Source organism: Gorilla gorilla, chromosome 8 (assembly GCF_029281585.2).
Source record: "Gorilla gorilla gorilla isolate KB3781 chromosome 8, NHGRI_mGorGor1-v2.1_pri, whole genome shotgun sequence".
NCBI classification, from domain to species: Eukaryota; Metazoa; Chordata; class Mammalia; order Primates; family Hominidae; genus Gorilla; species Gorilla gorilla.
In genome coordinates this window covers 28,414,678-28,436,815 of record NC_073232.2, presented here as the reverse complement: position 1 = coordinate 28,436,815, position 22,138 = coordinate 28,414,678, and the positions used below count along the sequence as shown (strand labels likewise).

Here is a 22,138-nt window from a genome sequence, read left to right as displayed (position 1 = left end):
TACTTGCTTCCTTATTAACTTGTCCAAAAAGGAGAGAGGCTTCTTAATGTGTTCCTGGACAGACTACAGATATGCCCATTATTTTGCTTTATGTTTCTTTTTAGAAAAATATATTTGATAGTAAGTTGAAGATAGCACCATAATGTATTCAGAATGCAAATAAATAAAAAAGAATATATCTAGCTTTATGTTGGCTATTTTCTAAATATTATTTAATAAATTGAGTTGTAAGTTTTTGAATAGAAAGTAAGAAAGAAATATGAAACTTAAATAGCTTTCCTATTTGCAGCTAAAGTAGATAACTACCAAATATGTACCATACATATTATGGTATATATAATGTGTGTGTGTGTGTGAGTGTACGTGTGCACGGACAGTCCTCGATTTACAACGGTTTGATTTATAATCCTTCAACTTTACAATGGGTTTATCAGGACATAACCTCATCACAAATCCAGGAGCTTCTGCATTTACAATGATTTGACTCACAATTTTTTGACTTTATAACGGGTTTATTGAGTATGGAATGCATTTTCAACTTATATGGGTTTATCCATATATAACACCATCATAAGTCCAGGAATATCTGGATTACCATTATATATAGATATATATATAATTTATATGTATGTATCAAATAATTTTATATATATATATATATATCCTATTCATAATCTACCTTTCCTCATTTCTACTCACAACCAATTCTCAAACCTGGCTGCATTTTCCAGTGAATATCTGTTGACTCTTTTGTGATTTTCCTGCCTTCCCCCTTATAGAAATAAATAATACACAAGTCTTGTCACTGTGTGTGGTTTGTCCTATTAGTTTGTATTTTTGGATTTTGTAGGGATGTATTTTCATTTAAGTTTGTTGCGTATGTATTTCATGACTTGCTGACTTTGCTAATTAGGTTCTCTGACTGTTTTGTGAGAGGACTTAGGAAAATCCAAAAGCTGTTATGCCACTACTATCACCATCTTTCCAGAATTCTTGATCTTTTTTCTTTGAGACAGGGTCTGACTCTATTACCCAGGCTGGAGTGCAGTGGCATGATCATGGCTCATTGAAACCTCCAACTCCTGGGCTTAGCCTCTTGCAATTCTCCTGCCTCAGCCTCCTGAGTAGCTGGGACTACAGGCGCAAGCCACAATGCCTAGCTTATGTTTTAATTTTCAATTTTTTTTTTTTCAGACGGAGTCTTGCTCCATCACCCTAGCTGGAATGCAGTGGCAAGATCTCGGCTCACTGCAAACCTCTGCCTCCCTGGTTCAGGCAATTCTCATGCCTCAGCCTGCTGAGTAGCTGGGATTACAAGCATGTGCCACAATGCCCAGCTAATTTTTCTATTTTTAGTAGAGATGGAGTTTCACCATGTTGGCCAGGCTGGTCTCGAACTCCTGGCCTTAATTAATCCACCTGCCTCAGCCTCCCAAAGTGCTGGATTGCAGGAATGAGCCACAGTGCCCGGCCTAAAATTTTTATAGAGATGGGAGTTTCACTATGTTGCCCAGATTAGTCATTCCTTTCATTTAAAAAGTTTTATTGATTTATAATTTACATGCCATTAAGTTTAGGCATATAACATTTAATGTTTCTAATACGTTTATGAAGTTGTACAATGATCACTATAAACAACATTAGAATATTTTTATCACTCCATGAAGAAACCCAATATCAATTAGCAGCCATTCCCCTCTCCCCATTCCCTCACACCTAAGTAACCATACACCTCCTCTCTGTCTCTATACATTTGTCTGTTCTGTACATTTCATATAAATGGTAGCATACAATATGTGGGGATTTTTTGTGATTAGTAAAATGTGACAGAAATAAACATTCAGTCATTTTTTAAGTTATTTCACATGCAGAACATCAACAACTTCATGATAAATTGTGTGGTGACCTGGTAGTCTATGATCTGAAGTTGGTTTCCTAATACAGGGCAATAAAGCACCATTTGAGAATATGGCATGTTAATAATAATGATGATCACTGTAATAATAAAATGTAACATTAATTTTTCTATGTGCCAAGACTATTCAAAGAACTTCACATATATTAATGTATTTAATATTCATATAAACGTATGATGAAAATACCATTTTCATCTTCTCAATTTTATTGATGAGGAAACCGACGCAAAGCGAAATGAAGAAACTTACCTGAGCCAGATGACACAGCCAGATGCCATGCCCACATAGTTTGACTCAAGGCTCCTTGTTCTTAACCACTATGATAAAGTGCCTTTCTGACTTTGACGTGTTTTGCTAAATACCATTCTCATCATCTAAAGTGGCAACTGCAGAAAGCAACCTAGTGTAACTTACACTCTAAGCTCCTTCCTATCATCCATGTTACACAGCCCTGATATTTCACCTGCATAAAGCTAAACACGAAGGTGATTAAAAAGAATGTTGTTTAGTTCCATTCATAGTCTTTCAAACTTTCTCATAATTTTTTCATGTTTTCTATCTTAACTGAAAAACAATTTGAAAATCCTTGTTAATTGTAGATGGCTGGGCTGTTAAAAACCAACGGCTACTTTTTCTGAAAATGTATTAAATGTGTAATTTACCATATTCAACTATAATTGACAACATGATACCTCTTTACTTAATGAAAAACAAAGAACTATAGGCCTAAAAGCAGTTGATCACTAAATGTAAGATATTAAAGTATAACTTAGTAAGCCAAGTGTTGGCTTCAATTGAACAAAATTAATTGTAATCACGTAAACTCTCACAGAACTCTATTACGAAAAAGGGAAGAAAGAGTGCAGACTTCTACATGAGACTAGCAAAGCTAGAATAATAACTCTCAGTTTCCTTCTGTCCTGAATCAACCCATCTAGGAATCATTCTGCTTCCCTTGAGAGGAAAGGAATTTCTCTTATTGAATAAAGTTTTCTTTCTAAAATCTTAGAGAAAGTTTTGAAGAATTTTTCCTTTTCAAGTTGCCAGAATCATTTCTAGATTGAGTTACTAACCATAATAGAATTTCAACATATTACTTGGAAAGTTACTAGGAGAGAGTTCAAGAAGCATATTCTCAGGTCTAAGATTCCCTTTACACAAATACATGTGCAAAACCTCATCTTCTTTCATTAAGTCACCCTCTCTCCAGCATCTTGAAGCCCAAATCCTGTCTCCTGCTACATGCTCCTTACATGGTATGAAACACATAATTTCTGATTTTATGTAACATAAGGTAGCTGAGTAACAACCACCTTTTCTGGAAACATAGGTTGGAGGAGAGGGAATTCGAAGTTTAAAGAATGTATTTCTAAGTAGAATCTTTTGAAACAGTACCACTCATAAAAAGAGCAGATGCTGTAACACTACGAAAAAACCAAAGTCACATTTTTGAACTGCCTCAGTGAAATGATATTTTAATATGAGAGCAACAATAAAATTAAACAGCATTCAGGTTTAGCTCTTTTAGTCGCAGAGACTTGCTGCCAAGTTAATCAGTATAGAAAACCACAGAAGGCATATCTTTCACTGGCAGTACATCTCACACAGGATTATTTTGGAAACCAAATGGAATAATTCCTCTGAAAGAACCTTGCAAACTGTGAAATTGTACAAATGTATTTATAATTATTTTTGACATTTTCTGGGTAGTTTTGTAAAGAGAATCTAAGTGTAGTTATACTTCTCATTTAGAAACATGATAAATGGTGGTACTTTTTTTTCAAGTTACTGTTCACAGGCTGGAGCAGCATCTTTAAATCTCCCAAGCACAGCTCTCAGCTCAATTTCTGCTTGAATTTTGCCTGATTGAATTTATTTCTTATAGATGCACTTACTACCAGATTTCTAACCTGTTTTTACTGGTTCATTTGTAATTAGTTTAAATTAGGCAAATACATGTAAATATTAGGCTCACATTTAAAATTGTGTTGAAAAACAAATTCAGAAGGGAAAAATTATTCATGTTAGAAAGCGGATGGTACGGAAGGAAGAGGGGAGTTACTTGTGCAACTGAAAGATGAAGAAGATATCGCTATGGTCTGACTGTTTATTCTCCTCCCTTCATTCATATGTTGAAATCCTGAACCCAAAGGTGATAGTGTCCAGAGACGGGGTCTTCAGGAAGATGACTAGGTCATGAGGGCAGAGCCCTCATGAATGGGATTAGTGCCCTTATAAAATAGGCCCAAGGGAGCTCATTTTATAAGGGCTCCACTTGGACTCCACCAAGTGAAGTCACAGCAAGAAGGTGCCATCTATTAACCAGCAAATGAGCCTTCACCATATACCAAATCTGCCTGTCTTGATCTTGGACTTCCCAGCCTCCAGAACCACAGGGAAAAAATTTCTGTTGTTTATATGCTACCCAGCTTATGGCATTTTGTAACAGCAGCCCAAACAGACTAAGATAGGTATTATCTCAACATATAGCTTTAAGTTCACAATTATAAAATTATACCTTTACATTGATTTGTGTATGTGTACAAAATACATAACAGTAAAGCATTTTAAACATGTGTAACAAAAATAAAATGGCTAGGTTACAAATGTGCTTCCAAATGGAAGTGCTTTCTGGAAACTCACCAGTTGTGCAGTTTTTAAATTCAATATCATCAATTGCAGCTCCTCCTCCCAGGTCCCTTGTTCTGATACCTTGAAATATGACTTCAAAATTCCTTAACTTTCCTAGCAGGATGTCAGCCTTTTGCCAATGATTACCAGGGTTCTGCTTACTTTCTTGCCATACTTTTGATAGTCCTTTCTCTGTCTGAAAGTAAAGAAGTTTGTATGAGGGAAATAATCAAACACAAAAGAAGATGATGCAGTGTGGGGCAAAACCCAGTTATTTATCTCAGAAGCATTTGACCAATAAAAACTGAAAAAACAAAGAAGCACTGATTCTGTGAAAGGTGATCTTACAAATTGAGTCATTCTTGTCAAACCCAACTGAAAAAGAGTCAAGAGGTCAGGGGTCGGGGAAAGCACTCAGGGCTCGTAATACTGCTCCAAAAATATAATAATTCTCTACAAACCTGGCTCCTGAAACTGACAGCTCTAACTTGAAACTAGTTGTATCTGACAGATACTGAAACAATCTGCTGAGACTCTAAAACTAGTTTTACCCATCATGCACCAGTTAGAGCTTTCCAGCTCTGCACAACTTTACTAGTGCCAATGAATTTTCTTTCACAACAATATGGAACATTTCTTTTTTCTTCCCCCCCCCAAAAAACCTTTTATTTTAGGTTCAGGGGTACATGTGCAGGTTTGCTATACAGGCAAACTCCTGTCATGGAGGTTTGATGTACAGATTATTTTGTCAACCAGGTACTAAGCATAGTACCAAATAGTTATTTTTACATTTCTCTTTTATAAAACCTCCAATCTTCTCTTTGTTCTTCAGATATACTGAAGACCACCTGGTCTGTATATATGCCGCAAATTGCAATTCTTGCTTCCCTCAAAAAAATTTTTAGAGATTTTTATCTATATTTTATTTGACTTCAACATCTCTGATGATAACTATGACATAGTTTATCTCACCTAAACAGAGGCATATTAATCTACTAAAGTATTTCCCAAAATAAAAACTAGCAGAATTAGCAACACACGTATTTTGGAATTTTTAGAGACACCATTATTATAAATTGCTCTACTCGGATCACAAGGTCAAGAGATTGAGACCATCTTGGCCAATATGGTGAAACCCTATCTCTACTAAAAATACAAACATTAGCCAGGTGTGGTGGCACGTGCCAGTAGTCCCAGCTACTTGGGAGACTGAGGCAGGAGAATCACTTGAACCCAGGAGGCAGGGGTTGCACTGAGCTGAGATCGCGCCACTGCACTCCAGCCTGGCAACAGAGTGAGACTCTGCCTCAAAATAAATAAATAAATAAAATAAACTAAAATAAAACAAATTGCCCTACTCAGTAAAATCTACCTTTCCTTTCATTTACACAAATTGTTTACATTTGATGAAAACTGATCAAATTTATATTTGATTTACTGAGGCCCTGGGTTTCTAGTTCCAGATATGATTAGCTATCCAAACTTCTATTCATATTGTGTAATTATTCAAGTTGTAGCTTCTTACAAAAAGCTTAAATCACTGACAGAGGAAAAGTGAAAAGGAGAAACATGTTGGAGAAATCACTTATCCCTGATGGATGTAATAAAGGATTTATGAAGTGAATTGAGTTAGGAGGAAAAGTGATAATTTTAACAACAGATTCCAAAAATTATATTATTATATAATCATATTATTTTGATTTTCATAAATTCTGTTATAATGTAATTATTATATAAGTAATAACTATGATTGTTTTTACATAAATTTTTTAATTGAAAAGAAAAAATTAATTTTCTAAAAATCTTATGTAAACATGGATATCTGAGGGTGGTTAACTAGTAATACAATATTCTAATACATGAACAGCCCCAGTACAAGGTAACACGACATAAAATGACATATAATCCCAATGACCGAATAAAAATGACAACTTCATTAAAACAGCATATTAACCAGTTGAGCACAGGACAAGGCTTAGATTATATGCACTGTTCTATGTTATTCTAGATCTAGCCCTTTCTGGGAACTAGATGATTTAACAAATAATAATGATGGATATTTGGCAAAGAAAAAAAATACATATATACACACTATTATGTTTATGGTTAGTTCCCAGTTAATATTCCTTGGTCCTGGGTCATCGCATTTTCATGATGATTCACAAGAAAAACTGTCTCTGAAGCTTGTAATCAAAAAAGTAGACTAGAGAAGATTTAGGGAAATGACATACAGAAGTGAAGCAAAATGTTCCAATAGATTTATAGCATATAGGTATAAAATGTGTAATTTACACATAATTTAAAGAATAAAAGCTAAAGAGGAAAACAAAGGAATGTCTGAAGAGGGGATACCAAGGAGCTAGACATTCATAACTTCGTGTTTTCAGGGAACTAATGCTAATAAATATGTCTGATGCCTTGTTCTGCTGAGGTAGATGAAGAAGTTTGATCAAGTGATTCTTCCTCTGCATGGTTACAGAGAGCACAACTATGCATCAGTTAATCTAAAATTAACTTTGCAAAACAACTAACAGTTTATAGATAGATCATTAACATCCTTAACAAAACAACAACAAATCTGACACCTACAGATTCATGTAACTTCTGCATTGAAAGGGGTGGAGAATTCACACCTAATTAATGGAATTTCGTATCTTTTTGATGACTAAAGAAGATAAGCCCTTCTCAAGATTAGTCTTTGACTCTCAGTGATGTCTTAGTGATTTGAAATCAAAGGGATGGTTAATTAAATTAAAAATTAAAGGAAAGGGTGGTCTGTCTGACTCCTAGCAATATTACAGGCTGGATATTGATAAAAGCCTGTCTTGATTTACAAACTTAATTCACTTTACTAACTTTTCCTATTTATCTGCCTCTGCAGTTTACAAAGCCACTCATTAGCTATGCCAAATCCCCAAAGAATTTTCAACAAATACCATCAAAGAAGAGCATATGATCACGCTAATCGAAAAATGCGAACCATTTCTTAAATCTTACAACTGGTCTTCTAGTAAAAAAAGAGACAAATAATGTATTCACTGTCATTTTATGTGTTAGAAAAAAAAATGGGTAAATTATTTTGCAAACCAACCATGGATCAACGTAATGATGATGTACTATAAGACATCATTCTACTATGTTAGCTGTTGTTTCATAACATCAAATGTTATCCCTATAACTAACAAAAATACTCATCTAAATGTGCAATGGAGGTTTATTTCCTTATCCATTCATTCATTCCTTTATTCAGCAAACTTTCTGTGCTCACACAGTGCCAGGTACAATGTTAGATGCCAGGGACAAAAAGGTGAAAAGACATGGGACCTACCTGGAGACGTAATAATTTAATACAGGAGAAAAAGTCATAAAAATAAACTACTATAAAAGCACTCTCACTCTTGCTTATGCTCTGTGTGTGTGTGTGTGTGTGTCTGTGTCTCTGTGTGTGTGTGTGTGTGTGTGTGTGTTCCTAACAGAGAAACTTTTTAAAAAGTGATTATGTAGTCAATTCCCAAATATTTATTCCAAATATGTCGTTACTTCACCTATTTACTTAATATCCTGATTTAAATTCATTCTAAATTGTGAAAGTGAAAAATTGCTCACTCCCAACTCATAATTTTGCCACTGCTGAGGGACTTTTCCCTTGTATATATACAGATTTTAATCTCAATACTCAGAGGAAATAAGCATATGAAAAGTGATTAACCACATTAATAATAGTAAAAAATAGACACTAATACAAAAATGGCTAGAGATATTGAAGAATTATTTTCTTCTCATAATTTAACCTTTTTCCAAATTTTGAATTGATTCCTCACATATAGTATATGCATGGACTTTCTGTCTTGCAAATTGCATATTTATTTGATAGTGTGTTTGTCTTCATACTTTATGCCAGTCTTTCCTTTATGGGCTGTGCAAAGAAAGGCAATAAGAAACACTAAAAAGACAGAACCACTTCAAATTGTACAAACATATTAATAGATAGATCTCCTTGGAAGTTCCATTTCATATGTTTGAAGTGAATATACAACTTTTTCCCAAATAACTGGCCATTTTTTTAAACCATTTAAATAATACCTCTCTTTTTTCCAATTGACATCTTTATCTATTTCTAGAGTTTTTAGTATTTAATAAGGGTAAATAAATATAAGAATGTATTTTTCTGCATTTCCAACTGAGGTACTGGGTTCAACTCACTGGGGCTTGTTGGACAGTGGGTGCAGCCCACAGAGTGTGAGCTGAAGCAGGGTGGGGCATCACCGCACGCGGGAACCACAAGGGACTGGGGAATTCCATTTCCTAGCCAAGGGAAGCCATGTCATGGTACATGGAAAATCAGGACACTCCCACGCTAATACTGCACTTTTCCAATGGTCTTAGCAAATGGCACACCAGGAAATTATATCCCATGCCTGGCTCGGAGGGTCCCATGCCCACAGAGCCTCACTCATGGCTGGCACAGCAGTCTGAGATTGAACCGTGAGGCTGAAGGAGGGGCATCCACCACTGCTGAGGCTTGAGTAGGTAAACAAAGCGCCCTGGAAGCTCAAACTGGGTGGAGCCCAACACAGCTCAAGGAGGCCTGCCTGCCTCTGTAGACTCCACCTCTAGGGGCAGAGCATAGCTGAACAAAAGGCAGCAGAAACTTTTGCAGACCTAAATGTCCCTGTCTGACAGCTTTGAAGAGAGCAGTGGTTCTCCCAGCACGGAGTTTGAGATCTGAGAACGGACAGACTGCCTCCTCAAGTGGGTCCCTGAGCCCAAGTAGCCTAAGTGGGAGACACCTCCCAGTAGGGTGACACCTCACACAGCTGGGTGCCCCTCTGAGACAAAGATTCCAGAGGAACGATCAGGCAGCACCATTTGCCGTTCTGCAATATTTGCTGTTCTGCAGCCTCCAGTGGTGATAACCAGGCAAACAGGGTCTGGAGTAGACCTCCAGCAAACCTGCAAATGAGGGTCCTGACTGTTAGAAGGAAAACTAACAAACAGAAAGGACATCCACACCAAAACCCCATCTGTATGTCACCATCATCAAAGACCAAAGGTAGATAAAACCACAAAGATGGGGAGAAACCAGAGCAGAAAAGCTGAAAATTCTAAAAATCAGAGTGCCTCTTCTCCTCCAAAGGAACGCAGCTCCTAGCCAGCAACGGAACAAAGGTGGATGGAGAATAACTTTGACAAGTTGACAGAAGTAAGCTTCAGACGACTGGTAATAACAAACTTCTCCGGGCTAAAGGAAGATGTTCGAACGCATTGCAAAGAAGCTAAAAACCTTGAAAAAAGATTAGATGAAAGGCTAACTAGAATAAACAGCATAGATAAGACCTTAAATGACCTGATGGAGCTCAAAATCATGGCACGAGAGCTATGTGATACATGCACAAGCTTCAGTAGCTGATTCAATCAACTGGAAGAAAGGGTATCAGTGATTGAAGATCAAATGAATGAAATGAAGCAAGAAAACAAGGTTAGAGAAAAAAGAGTAAAAAGAAATGAACAAAGCCTCCAAGAAATATGGGACTATGTGAAAAGACCAAATCTACATCTGATTGGTGTACCTGAAAGTGACGGGGAGAATGGAATCAAGTTGGAAAATACCCTGCAGGATATTATCCAGAACTTCCCCAACCTAGCAAGGCAGACCAACATTCAAATTCAAGAGATACAGAGAATGCCACAAAGATACTCCCTGAGAATAGCAACTCCAAGACACATAATTGTCAGATACACCAAAGTTGAAATAAAGGAAAAAATGTTAAGGGCAGCCAGAGAGAAAGGTTGGGTTACCCACGAAAGGGATGCCCATCAGACTAACAATGGATCTTTCCACAGAAACTCTACAAGCCAGAAGAGAGTGGGGGCCAATATTCAACATTCTTAAAGAAAAGAATTTTCAACCCAGAATTTCATATCCAGCCAAACTAAGCTTCATAAATGAAGGAGAAATAAAATCCTTTACAGACAAGCAAATGCGGAGAGATTTTGTCACCACCAAGCCTGCCTTACAATAGCTCCTGAAGGAAGCAATAAACATGGAAAGAACGACTGGTACCAGCCACTGCAAAAACATGCCAAATTGTAAAGACCATCGATGCTAGGAAGAAACTGCATCAACTAATGAGCAAAATAACCAGCTAACATCATAATGACAGGATCAAATTCACACATAACAATATTAACCTTAAATGTAAATGGGCTCAATGTTCCAATTAAAAGACACAGACTGGCAAATTGGATAAAGAGTCAAGACCCATCAGTGTGCTATATTCAGGAAACCCATCTCACATGCAGAGACACACATAGGCTCAAAATAAAAGGATGGAGGAAGATCTACCAAGCAAATGGAAAACAAAAAAAAGCAGGGGTTGCAATCCTAGTCTCTGATAAAACAGAATTTAAACCAACAAAGATCAAAAGAGACAAAGAAGGCATAACGATAAAGGGATCAATTCAACAAGAAGGGCTAACTATCCTAAATATATATGCACCCAATACAGGAGCACCCAGATTCATAAAGCAAGTCCTTAGAGACCTACAAAGAGACTTAGACTCCCACACAATAATAACATCCCACTGTCAACATTAGACAGATACACAAGACAGAAAGTTAACAAGGATATCCAGGACTTGAACTCAGCTGTGCACCAAGTGGACCTAATAGACATCTACAGAACTCTCCAACTCAAATCAACAGAATATACATTCTTCTCAGCACCACATCACACTTATTCCAAAATTGACCACATAGTTGGAAGTAAAGCACTCCTCAGCAAATGTAAAAGAACAGAAATTATAACAAACTGTCTCGCAGACCACAGTGCAATCAAACTAGAACTCAGGATTAAGAAACTCACTCAAAACCGCTCAACTACATGGAAACTGAACAACCTGCTCCTGAATGACTACTGAGTACATAACAAAATGAAAGCAGAAATAAAGATATTCTTAGAAACCAATGAGAGCAAAGACAACACACAGCAGAATCTCTGGGACACATTTAAAGCAGTGTGTAGAGGGAAATTTATAGCACTAAATGCCCACAAGAGAAAGCAGGAAAGATCTAAAATTGACACCCTAACATTGCAATTAAAAGAACTAGAGAAGCAAGAGCAAACACATTCAAAAGCTAGCAGAAGGCAAGAAATAACTAAGATCAGAGCAGAACTGAAGGAGATAGAAACACAAAAAAACCCTTCAAAAAATCAATGAATCCAGGAGCCGGTTTTTTGAAAAGATCAACAAAGTTGATAGACCACTAGCAAGACTAATAAAGAAGAAAAGAGAGAAGGATCAAATAGATGCAATAAAAAAATGATAAAGGGGATATCACCACTTATCCCACAGAAATACAAACTACCATCAGAGAATACTATAAACACCTCTATGCAAATAAACTAGAAAATCTAGAAGAAATGGATAAATTCCTAGACATATACACCCTCCCAGACTAAACCAGGAAGAAGTTGAATCCCTAAATAGGTCAATATCAGGCTCTGAAATTGAGGCAATAATTAATAGCCTACCAACCAAAAAAAGTCCAGGACGAGATGGATTCACAGCCTAATTCTACCAGAGGTACAAAGAGGAGCTGGTATCATTCCTTCTGAAACTATTCCAATCAATAGAAAAAGAGGGGATCCTCCCTAACTCATTTCACGAGGCCAGCATCATCCTGATACCAAAGCCTGGCAGAGACACAGCAAAAACAGAGAATTTTAGACCAATATCCCTGATGAACCTCGATGCAAAAATCCTCAACAAAATACTGGCAAAACGAATCCAGCGGCACATCAAAAAGCTTATCCACCATGATCAAGTGGGCTTCATCCCTGGGATGCAAGGCTGGTTCAACATACAAAAATCAATAAACATAATCCAGCATATAAACAGAACCAAAGACAAAAACCACATGATTATCTCAATAGATGCAAAAAAGGCCTTTGACAAAATTCAACAGCCTTTCCTGCTAAAAACTCTCAATAAATTAGGTATTGATGGGATGTATCTCAAAATAATAAGAGCTATTTATGACAAACCCACAGCCAATATCATACTGAATGGGCAAAAACTGGAAGCATTCCCTTTGAAAACTGGCACAAGACAGGGATGCCCTCTCTCACCACTCCTATTCAACATAATGTTGGCAATCAGACAGGAAAAATAAATAAAGGGTATTCAATTAGGAAAAAAGGAAGTCAAATTGTCCCTGTTTGCAGATGACATGATTGTATATTTAGAAAATCCCATCATCTCAGCCCCAAATCTCCTTAAGCTGATAAGCAACGTCAGCAAAATCTCAGGGTACAAAATCAATGTGCAAAAATCACAACCATTCCTATACACCAATAACAGACTAACAGAGAGCCAAATCATGAGTGAACTCCCATTCACAATTGCTTCAAAGAGAGTAAAATACCTAGGAATCCAACTTACAAGGTTTGTGAAGGACCTCTTCAAGGAGAACTACAAACCAATGCTCGATGAAATAAAAGAGGACACAAACAAATGGAAGAACATTCCATGCTCATGGATAGGAAGAATCAATATTGTGAAAATGGCCATACTGCCCAAGGTAATTTATAGATTCAATGTCATCCCCACCAAGCTACCAATGACTTTCTTCACAGAATTGGAAAAAAACTGCTTTAAAGTTCATATGGAACCAAAAAAGAGCCCACATTGTCAACACAATCCTAAGGTGAAAGAACAAAGCTGGAGGCATCATGCTACCTGACTTCAAACTATACTACAAGGCTACAGTAACCCAAATAGCATGGAACTGGTACCAAAAAACAGATATAGACCAATGGAACAGAACAGAAGCCTTAGAAATAATACCACACATCTACAACCATCTGATCTTTGACAAACCTGACAAAAACAAGAAGGATTCCCTATTTAATAAATGGTGCTGGGAAAACTCGCTAGCCATATGTAGAAAGCTGAAAGTGGAGCCCTTCCTCACACCTTATACAAAAATTAATTCAAGATGGATTAAAGATGTAAATGTTAGACCTATAACCATAAAAATCCTAGAATAAAACCTAGGCAATACCATTCAGGACATAGGCATGGGAAAGGACTTCATGACTAAAACACCAAAAGCAATGGCAACAAAAGCCAAAATTGACAAATGGGATCTAATTAAATGAAAGAGCTTTTGCACAGCAAAAGAAACTACCATCAGAGTGAACAGGCAACCTACAGAATGGGAGAAAATTTTTACAATCTACCCATCTTACAAAGCACTAATATCCAGAATCTACAAAGAACTTAAATTTACAAGAAAAAATCAAACAACCCCATCAAAAAGTGGGCAAAGGATATGAACAGACACTTCTCAAAAGAAGACATTTAGGCAGCCAACAGACATATGAAAACATGCTCATCATCACTGGCCATCAGAGAAATGCAAATCAAAACCACCATGAGATACCATCTCACACCAGTTAGAATGGAGATCATTAAAAAGTCAGGAAACAACAGGTGCTGGAGAGGATGTGGAGAAATAGGAACACTTTTACACTGTTGGTGGGACTGTAAACTAGTTCAGCCATTGTGGAAGACAGTGTGGTGATTCCTCAGGGATCTAGAACTAGAAATACCATTTGACCCAGCCATCCCATTACTGGGTATGTACCCAAAGGATTATAAATCATGCTGCTATAAAGACACATGCACACATATGTTTATTGCGGCACTATTCACAATAGCAAAGACTTGGAACCAACCCAAATGTCCATCAATGATAGACTGGATTAAGAAAATGTGGCACATATACACCATGGAATACTATGCAGTGATAAAAAAGGATGAGTTCATGTCCTTTTTAGGGACATGGATGAAGCTGGAAACCATCATTCTGAGCAAACTATCGCAAGAATAGAAAACCAAACACCGCATGTTCTCACTCATAGGTGGGAATTGAACAATGAGAACACATGGACACAAGGTGGGGAACATAACACATCGGGTCCTGTTGGGGGGTTGTTGTGGGGGGAGGGATAGTATTAGGAGAAATACCTAATGTAAATGATGAGTTAATGAGTGCAGCACACCAACATGACACATGTATACATATGTAACACACCTGTATGTTGTGCACATGTACCCTAGAACTTAAAGTATAATTTAAAAAAAAAAGAATGGGTTTTAAGCTATAGATAAAAACCCTCATAAGAACAAAAATAAAATGCAAAACTTGAAAAAATATGAAACAGAATAGAAATAAGCTTTACCATAATACAAATTGAAACATAAATAGACTATGGACTAAAAACTAGTATATAAACAGAACTCTCCCCAAGTCAATGCGAAAATGACAGAAAAACAGAAAAATGTGAAAGAGATCTTTTTAAACAATTTACAGGAGACAACAGCTCAACAAGCATAAAGGGAGATGCTCAGACTTGTTGGCAATCAGACAGTGGTAGGATGGACACCTAAAGTGTGATGAGTACGCCCCAGGAAATGTTTTGCAGCAGGGAGAAGCAATGGACTGGATGTATACATCAAAGCCAAGATGGATCTTTAAGACATAGAAAGAAGGGGAAAATGTAATAAACAAAATGTAAGTTTTGACACACTCGAAGTAATAGCACACGTATTATAAAATGTATACAACCAAAGAATATACATTACAAAGGTTGCCTATGGAGTAAAAGGGAAATGGAGTGGGGAAGGGGGATGAAAGGTAAAATACAATACATACAATACAAAGTGAAAAATATGACACATTCAAAACAATAGTCCACTTATTATATACTTATTATGTATATCTATATATACACACACTAAATACATTAAAATAAAGAAATAAAACTATATTTTCAGCTAATTAGTATAGTTGTAAAGCTAATGTACTGCACTCTAAATACTTTGACTTTTAATTATATTGTCTTGTTACTGCATCGGTTTTATTTACTCCCTGCTAATATTTATCCCCCCCTTTTTTTGAGACAGGGTCTTGCTTTGTTGCCCAGCCTAGAGTGCAGTGGTGTGACTCTAGCTCACTACAGCCTCTGACCTCCCAGGCACAAGTGATCCTCCTGCCTCAACCTCCCACCATCAGGACTGCAGGGATGCGCCACTACCATCAGTGAATATTTTTTAAATTTATTTTTGTGCAGAGACCAGGCCTTACTATGTTGCCCAGGCTGGTTTTAAACTACTGGGCTCAAGCTATCCTCCTGCCTTGGCTTCCCAAAGTGCTGGAATTGCAGGCAAGAGCCACCATGCCCAGCTTCTTCTCTCTTTTAACTTTATTTGTACATTGCCTTAATCTTTCAGAACAATGTTTAACAATGAACATAATAATGGCTGTTTTATGTAATTTTTAAATTAAATTTTAATTAAAATTGTAATTTAAAAAAACAATTACAAATTAAAATGCAACCGATTGGTAGTTTTCAAGTATAATCTGTGAGAATTTTGAGGAAATTAGCATCTTGTAAACATATCTATGATCTCATGATGCTCCTAGTTCCATGATGGAGACACATAACTATGATAGTAAACAGCCAGCGGATTTAAGAAAAAGCATCAGTTGCCAGCGAATCTTGGATGAACGGTACGCATGCTGCAGGCATTGAGTTCAGAAGAGCCTGGGATAGATCCTGTGGAAAACGTTTTTACTGAACATTAATCACTCTGCAGTCTACAAAGAAGGCTTGTCTGTCTGAGCTGTGGGGTCTGGTGGGCACAAGAAAAAAAGTCACTCACCACTCAAGAGAACCCAATAGCTTCTATGAACACTAAAGTAAACCATCAAAATCACACCAAGTCTATTTCACACCCACTGAGATGGCTACTATAAAGCAAAATAACAAGTGTTGGTGAAGAGGTGAAGAAATTGGAACTCTTGTGCACGTTGGTAAGAATGTAGAATGGTACAGTCACTGTAGAAAACAGTATGGAGGTTCTATAGGAAACTAAAAATGGAATTACTATGTGATCCAGCGATTATGTTTCTGGGTAAGTAATTGAAGGCAGAGACTTGAAGAGATATAGTTGTAAACCCATGTTAATAACAACATTATTTGCAATAGCAAAATATGGAAGCCATCTACATGTGTATCCATGAATGAATGGATATGTGGTATATATAATCCATTATGTAATGTGGTATATACATAAAATGGAATATTATTCAGCCTTAAAAAGAAAGCCAATTCTGACACATGCTACAACATGCGTGTACTTTGAGGACATTTTTATATTTGAGGACATATTTATATTTCTATTGTGCAGAGTAGGGTAGTGACGAAAAGACAAATACTCCATGATTCCACTTATATAAGACACCTAGAGTAAAAAAAGAAACACAGAGACAGAAAGTGAAATGGTGGTTTTTAAGGGTTGGGGGAGGGAAGAAAGAAGAGTTAGAGTGTATTGGGTACAGAATTTCAGTTTTGCAAGATGAAAAGGGCTCTTGAATAGATTTTACCACAATTTAAAATAAAAAAATCTAAAAGTCACATCAGGGACTTCTACCAAGGCATATTTAATAGCAGAGAAAGACACATTCTCAAAAAGAAACTACCAAAAATTGTAAGGAAGGACTTGGAATGGGGCAATTTGAGGATGTAAAGAACTGGGTCTATTAAGACAAAATTATTTCAGAAAAAAAGCTTAAATGAATAATAGAATTGAGATTTCTAGAAGCCAAATATGTGATCTGAAATAAGTGAGGTTATCTTAAAATACAGCATGTATTACTGTATCGATGGGCCTCTAGGCTCTGAAGGTAGACTGCCAGGTCTAAAATCAAGCTCAGCCCTTATCAGCAGCTAGCATTAGCATATAACATTAGTTGTTGATATTATATTCAAATAATATTTATTATTAACACTAGTAAGCAAAATGCAAAAAATGAATATTGTGAGTGAAAAGACAAGCAATGTGAGTGGATTCAGGAAATCTAGATCCAAAGGTGAGTTCCAGAGAGAAATAGATTGAGGAGAAACAATAACAACAACAAAAAAATAATAAAAGACAATTTCTGGGCTGAAGAACAATTCAAAATGTTAAGATTGAAACACGTCCTGGTGACATTTCTAAACTCCAAGTTTAAGAGAAAATGTCACGAGCTTCCAGAAATTGGAAGTTATTTACTTACAAAGAAAGAAAATCATATCAGTATCAGGGCCCTCTCAAATGAAACATTAAATATACAAAGCAGTGGAACAAACAAACAAAAACAAAGAAAATATAAATAAATAAAAAGAAGAAACAAAATAAAACGAAGAACAAAGAAACAAAACAGGTGATCTTAGGACCAATACCCAAGCCATCATATCATTTATCTGTTAACTACAAAGATTTAAGCTCTGTATTGTGGCCTTGTCCTTTTGGAGTGTTTGTCATTTTCTTCTGCTACAGAATCCTGTCTACAAAAAATTCACACTCGTTTTGCTAATATTCGTTGCACTTTCAGTGTTTGAAGAATCATTATATTCCCCCTCAAATACTCCTCCTAAATGTAATTGTCATAATATTCTAGAAAACCCAAAAGTATAGAGATGATAAAGCTATCAGTGACTGTCAGTGGTCCAGGAGTATGGGAAGATAACTGAATAGGTGAGGAACAGGGGATTTCTTTACAGCAGTGACACTTTTCTGTATAATACTGTAATGGTAAGCTCAAGATACTAAGCATTTGTCAAAACTCATACAACTTAACAGCATGTTATGCCATTAAAAGTAAGCCATTTAAAAAGATCATTTAGGAGTTTTGAAGTATGCCAGGAAGAAATGCAGAATCTGACCAATCAATGCAAATGTATTACAAATGTATGCAACAACCTCATAGACGGATGAGTGGAAATAAGATATTGACCTAGGAAAATGGGGAAATGAGATGGAGTCTGTAAAACTAAAGGGAAAAGGAACTGCACGTAAGCACTGTACTCTGGTTACTAAAGCTGTTTCCTACAGGGGTATAGGTCTACAATTCTGAAAGCGCTATCCATGTCTACAAAAATTAAATGATTAATTAAATGGTTAGGGGATGGAACCATTTTAATGGAATGTTATGTAGAAACCAGGTTTCTCACTGTTGGAGTGAAAGATTACAGTTAAGCTAATGGAGAAGACTGGAATGATCCCTGTGGTAATAGACTGTAGTTGGAAATAATATAAAATTGTATTTAGATCAATTTAGATACAGATGATTGCATATACAAATATTTATAGATATGTGTATATTCACGGATCTCTACATAGACTTAGGTCTCTTAGCTCTGTCAGCTGAGAAGCCCAGCAAGCAACACAGTGCTCAGTTTTCGCTTCTAGTATTATTCTCCAATAAAAGCACCAGTGGTCTTTGGAGAAATGGCTGATTCTAGGACTTGGTCTTGCAATCTACAAGAGCCTGGGACATCTTGTAGGGCTGAAGTCAGAAAGTGGTTAAATAAATTCCCACAATAATGGGGATACATCAGGTGATACAGGTGCTAAGAGTTCCCAGTGCCCAAAGCTGGAACAACTTGAGCAACAAAACAAATACAGTACTATTGAATTATAACCCACATTACAAGATAAATATGAATGAGCCCATACTAATATAAATAAATGGTTGAATAAAGAAATAAATGGGAGAATAGATAAATATCCCATGCTAAAGAATTCTAAATGATTTACATAGATCCTCCACCCTTACGGAGGTGGACCATGATTTCTCACTCTTTGAGTGTGGGCTGCATACAGTGGATTTCTTCTGAAAAGTACAGTAAGGAAATAAGGGACAGCAACTTTCCAGGGATATGGGAAGGAAATTGACAACTTTATCAAGTCTGGTGATTAAAGTTACTATCAACCATGACCTTGCATTTTGATACTATGGGCTCTTGACATGATGTGATAACAACGGGACCTCTGTGGTCTTATTCTCCAACGTATTACACCAATCTATTCATTTAAAAAAAAGCATCAGATTAAATACCAATTAATGGGCATTCTAAAAAATACCTGATCAGTATGCCTTAAAACTGTCATGATCATCAAAAACAGGAAAAGACTGGGAAACTGTCACAACCAACAGGAGGCTAGGAAGGCCTGAGTACTACAACAGAAAATGACATTAGTCTAAAACCAAGGAAATCTGGATAAGGTATGGACTCAGTTACTAACAGCGGACAATATTGGTTCATTAATTGTGACAAATGTACTATTCTAATGTAAGATGTTAATAACAGGGGAAAATGAGTGTGAGGTATACAGGAACTTCCTGTACTATCTTTGCAATAATTACCTCACTCTGAAACTGTTCTAAAATAAGGCAGTTAATTAAATAAATTTGTAAAAGCTGCAAAGCTGTTCTCTCTATATATAAATAGGATATTATAAAATAAAATATATATTTTAAAATATATTATGTATATTTTTGTATAATTCCCACATGTAATGAGAATTTATCAAATTGAATCTGACAAAGTCAGAACAATTAATAACTGTAAGAACTGTCTGACCTTTACTCATTTTTAATATAATAGAGCATAGCTTTCAATATTTTAATTAAATAAAACTTTCTTTTTGTATCTGGTATGTCCAATAATTATTTTGTTGTTAATTTTTTTCATATTTTATCAATTAAATCTTAAGTTATGTTTAAGGCAGACCATGCAAATAATAAATAAAAAGATTCAGGACCATATAGGAATCCTTTTGAATCTAATCAACAGCAAAAGAAAAATCATTTTGTACATGTGTGGCCCTAATCACTGCCATGAAGGTCCAGATTTATCTTTTGCCTCAGAAAAAGACTAGAACATAAAAAGATTTCAAGCTACATAGATGGTTTTCTGGTATTAAAATCCTCCATAGTTACAATAAAATATTTTTAAATATCTTTAAAAAAATGGAAAGGAGTGGCTTGAATGTAGAATAATATGTGAATCTAGATTAATATATATAATTCTTTAAATCATTTAAAATATTAAAAATGTGGAAAAAATTGAATAGAAAAGTTATATTCTTTAAACTGCAAACATTTTGAAATGTTTAAAGTTTACATATATGTTAATTATATTTTGAATTTTTAAAAATAAAATGAAATCATTGTAGACTTTTAAATTTACATAAAATCTCATCTACAGAAATATCTTGCAAACAGCTATTATTCTTGGAGAAATACCTGTGTCAGTGGCTCTTGCATTTACAGAAAATTTTCTTCCCTGAGAGAATAATTATGAAGGTTAGATCAATATACACACTGGGTAGACGTGTAATTTTAGACATATATTTTATAAAATCGTTTTAAACAGACAGAATGTCCTCCCATTCTTTGCTAGAATAGTGTTCTTTAAATCTGAAATATTTATTTACTGACATTTTTCTTTGAAGATTTGGGCCAATATGTGACTCAAAGGTGAAGGAGGAATTTTAATGCAAATTATGAAGATCAAAGGAACTGAAGAGGTAGAAACCATACTTAGTAATCATTTTCGTTTTTACCATACCAGTCTTTCTCTGTTTTCCAGGGTTTCCAATTACAGAACCATAAACTCATTTATATTATATATGATAGAAAGTGTAGTTTCTCTTTCATTCCCACAAACACATAAATATGATATAAATATCCCTGTGTGTGTGTGCGCGTGTGTGTGTGTGTGTGTGTTTGCCATATAACTGCTGGCAAAGGTCCTTCAAGGGTCTTGCTATGGAAATAGAAAACACATTCTCACCCTGGCCATTATTTGCCCCCTGTCTGTCTACACAGTGGTCACAGTTCCCATGCATGACTCTCACTGAGCCTTTCTATTCTCCACACAGGTGTTCATTTTTTTTTTCTCCATGTTCAAATGGTCATTTTCTGCTATGCTCATGATTGGAAGTTAATAAAGCAACATCTGACAGCTGCCTCTAGATCTTCAATATAGTTAATGGAGTTAAAAACTTTTCACAGTTTCCTAAAGCATGTCCAATAAGTCATCTAACTGACATGACTGTTGACCAAAATTTGACTTATCAAGTGATCTTATGAAATTGATACCAAAATATGACACTAAGAGGCTGTCATGTTAGAAGGGCTCAGAGGCCCTCTGCCCAACTTCATTTCCTATCATGCTTCTCCTCACTCCTGCTCCAGTCACACATTCCCTTTCAAAGAGTCTTCCAATGACCCAAGATCCCTCCCATCTCAGGACATTTACAGGAAATACTCTTTGTCTTTCCCCATTTCAACCTCCTTGATTTGTACGCATTTCAGTGGAATCACGTCCTCAAGGGAGCCTTCACTGACCCCCTCAGCAAAGGCTTGCCTCCCTGCCATACACTCTGAGAGCAGGATATACTTCTCCTTCTTAGCACTTACTACACTTATATACAGTTTTCCCTGGTATGATAACCTGATAAATATCTGTCTCTTTGATTAGATAAAAATAATATAATGATAGGCAAAATCTGATAAGGAGTACCTAACACAGTGCCCTGCACATAATAACTGTTCAATAAATAACTGCAAGTGGAATAACTGTATCTATATATACATATATGTGTGCAGAGGCATTACAAGTGTATTACGTAAGAGATAATGAGTGTGCATGGAATGTAAAGAATGTAATTTTAAAATGTGTTTATTA

At 36.0% G+C, this 22,138-nt stretch overlaps 1 protein-coding gene and 1 long non-coding RNA gene across 2 annotated transcripts in view; one reads left to right on the top strand and one right to left on the bottom strand.

Annotated features, from left to right (window-relative positions):
• MALRD1 (MAM and LDL receptor class A domain containing 1) overlaps positions 1-22,138 on the bottom strand; it is a 689,301-nt gene that overhangs the window by 277,415 nt on the left and 389,748 nt on the right. The window contains exon 29 of the mRNA XM_055354139.2: positions 4,560-4,743. Within this exon, the coding sequence (XP_055210114.2) occupies positions 4,560-4,743 (184 nt within the window). The remainder of the gene's footprint in view (positions 1-4,559; positions 4,744-22,138) is intronic.
• The window catches only part of LOC134759156 (uncharacterized), a 71,256-nt gene that overhangs the window by 2,445 nt on the left and 46,673 nt on the right, over positions 1-22,138 (top strand). The gene's annotated exons all lie outside the window — the stretch shown is intronic.